The sequence below is a fragment of the Aptenodytes forsteri genome, unplaced genomic scaffold (assembly GCF_000699145.1).
Source record: "Aptenodytes forsteri isolate BGI_AS27 unplaced genomic scaffold, ASM69914v1 Scaffold20, whole genome shotgun sequence".
NCBI classification, from domain to species: domain Eukaryota; kingdom Metazoa; phylum Chordata; class Aves; order Sphenisciformes; family Spheniscidae; genus Aptenodytes; species Aptenodytes forsteri.
Window position 1 is genome coordinate 2,381,821 of NW_008795523.1, and position 2,656 is coordinate 2,384,476.

The window sequence follows — 2,656 nt, forward strand, 5'->3', positions numbered from 1 at the left end:
CTCCAAAGAGGAAGTCCTTAGAAGAATTTCCTGTTCTCTTTGAGGGATGCAGTTTTGTACTTCCTCGGAAAAAAATCGCTTGATCATGACCTGGCCAGCTACTATCCACCGCCTGGTCTTCATGGTTTGATCAAGAGGGTGCAATACATTATAAGAGGTAACTTTTACAACATTTAGTTGTCCCTAATAATAATTATTTATCTGTTAGAGACTCAAGTTTGGTGTGGAAATGGCATTGATAATATTGCTCAAAAAATATCTCATCACTGGCTAAAAGTCAAGCATCCATAACTGTACTATTAGATCTGTTCGGTGCTTTCAATGCCATGACTCACAGGATGCGGCTGACCTGTATGCAGACTCTTGCAGTATCAGATGGATTGATTTTGTGTAGCTCTGAGATTTTTCTTTCGGCTAAGAAAGCTATGGTGGTGGTCGGCAGTCATCCTGCTATCTTAGCACAGAGCATGGGTATGTGTTTGATTGAAGGTTGCTAGAATGGTTGTTGAGGTACAGAAAGTGATATTTTTCAATACAGAGTTGATACTCCTCTCTCACTGAGCTAATGCAAAGAATGCTAAAGACAAATTCTAGCAGAATGGTATGGATGAAGGGAAAAAGAAAACATTTGAACCGGTATGGAGGTAGAGATGATAGTTTGGGAAAATTACCAAAGAAAATTTAAGAACAGTGTCAGTTCCACTATGGTTTTGCTCCCTTTGGCTATCCAGCTTAGATTAGTAGGATCCAGGTTAGAATAGACTGCATTTTGGCTGTTTAGAAAATGTTTGTGCATGTGCATTCATTATTATGTTAAAAAGCGTCTGTCCCTTCTCTTCACTACTGTTGCAAGTCACTATTAATTAGGCATGGCAGTAGATAATATTCGTTGTGTGTTTCAGTTGGAATTTTTAAATACAATTCCTTTTAAGTACATTTTTTTAAGATAGGATCACTAATTTTTGAATGCTCCTGTCACACAGGTAAATCTAATCACACATATTTTTCTTTTATCTAAACATTAATACGTGACGATTGTCTCTTGGAAGTCCAATCAAATCAATGCTGAGTGCCTTTGAGAACCAAGACTAAATAGGGAACGTAGGAATTGGGAAATATAGACCAGAAGGGTAGACAAGCTTTAATGCCCAGATTCAGCATTTTTATGATGCACCAGCATATTTGTGCATTGAAATTGGTATTCATAAAATGCCTTAGCAATGCTAGCAGTAAAGTGCATGTGCCAAAATATTGACTCGGTTGTATATAGAAGCACCTTTACTTTAAAATATCATGTGCTGTAAGCAGGAAGCAACAGGTAGCATACCTACATGAGTCATATTTTAAAATGCTAGTACCAGTCCCATTCATAATGATCCCCAAAGGCAGCACGCTAGAAGAGTGTTACTTTCAAGAGTAATGACATTGCTTTGCAAACTGACTATATTTCTCCGCAAGGTCTCCCCTGGAAGAGAGCGTCATTGTCATTAAACAGTAGAAGCTGCCAGGCAACTTCTGTGTGTTCTCAACAGGGTGCTACTGAAATTCTGTCTTGCTTGATACCTTTTTGCACTTCACCTTTTTAAAGAGCCTTCTCATGGGAGTATCAAAAACCAGCAGAAGGGCGATTGGACTCTAGTCCTTCTTCCTATATTAGAAATGGCGAAGTGGAAAGTGATTATATTGCATCTAAGTGACAGTTTAATGTGGCTTATGCTGAATATTTATGTATTGTAGAAGCTATAACTCAATGAAAACTGGAACCCCACAAACAGTTTGTTGATGAGCAATCTGTAAGAGTATCTTCTGCTTCTTAATCTTCTGCTTCTTAACACAAAAGATTTGAGGTTTTGTTTGGTCTTGGTTTCTTGTTTTGTATTTAGGAAAAGTATTTATTTTTAGGAAGAGTGAGAACAGATTGAACAGAATGGATAACTTTGAGTATCGTGTGAAGTAATCATCTGTTTATTACATACCCTATAAAAAGGTATTTAAGGGCTTGCTCCTGCAAGCATTTTTAAAGGAGCTTTTTTGCTCTCAGAGGACAAATCCCATGATCTGGGGCAATCAGAATTCAAATTACTTTAAAAAAACCCTCATTGGTTCTTGAACGAAAGCACTATGTCTTATCAACGCTGACTCTAAGCAAGCTTAGAGTGTGTGGCCAAAGAAGAGGAACAGCTGCTGAAAATGCAATGCTGTAGTCTTTGGCTCTGGCATTGCAACTATTTGGTGTTTCATATGCAGGTCTTTTGATTTATTCACTGAGCAATTATTCAACTCGGCGGTCGCCCCTGGGAGAAACCCCATGAAGCTGACAGAAGTTGAGCCATTGAACTCAACGCACTCAAGACTTCTCTTCCTTACAGTGTCAAGCAGGCTGCAGCTGAACAAGTTTCCCCTGGGACAGTCCTCGTCGAGTTGATTGGGATGGTGTCATGAGTATAGAGAAGCTGGGATTCAGTGGCTTAGACGTCCTCGGGACTGAATAGTGGCGTTTTTGCTTTCACCATAGAAGGGGATCAAGCGTGCGGGAGCCCGGCTGGATCCGGGAGGATGCGAGGCGTTAGGGCCGTGTCGGAAGCCCTGCCTACGCCTCCCCGCCCTCTGGCTCGCCCGCTCCCCGCCCGGGGCCGCGACGGGCAGTCGGGGGCGC

General features: G+C 41.1%; 1 protein-coding gene across 1 annotated transcript in view; it reads right to left on the reverse strand.

Annotated features, from left to right (window-relative positions):
* Positions 1 to 1,410: 1,410 nt before the first annotated feature.
* GJA10 (gap junction protein alpha 10) overlaps positions 1,411 to 2,656 on the reverse strand; it is a 2,730-nt gene continuing 1,484 nt past the window's right edge. Inside the window, exon 2 of the mRNA XM_009281957.1 lies at positions 1,411 to 1,465. Within this exon, the coding sequence (XP_009280232.1) occupies positions 1,411 to 1,465 (55 nt within the window). The remainder of the gene's footprint in view (positions 1,466 to 2,656) is intronic.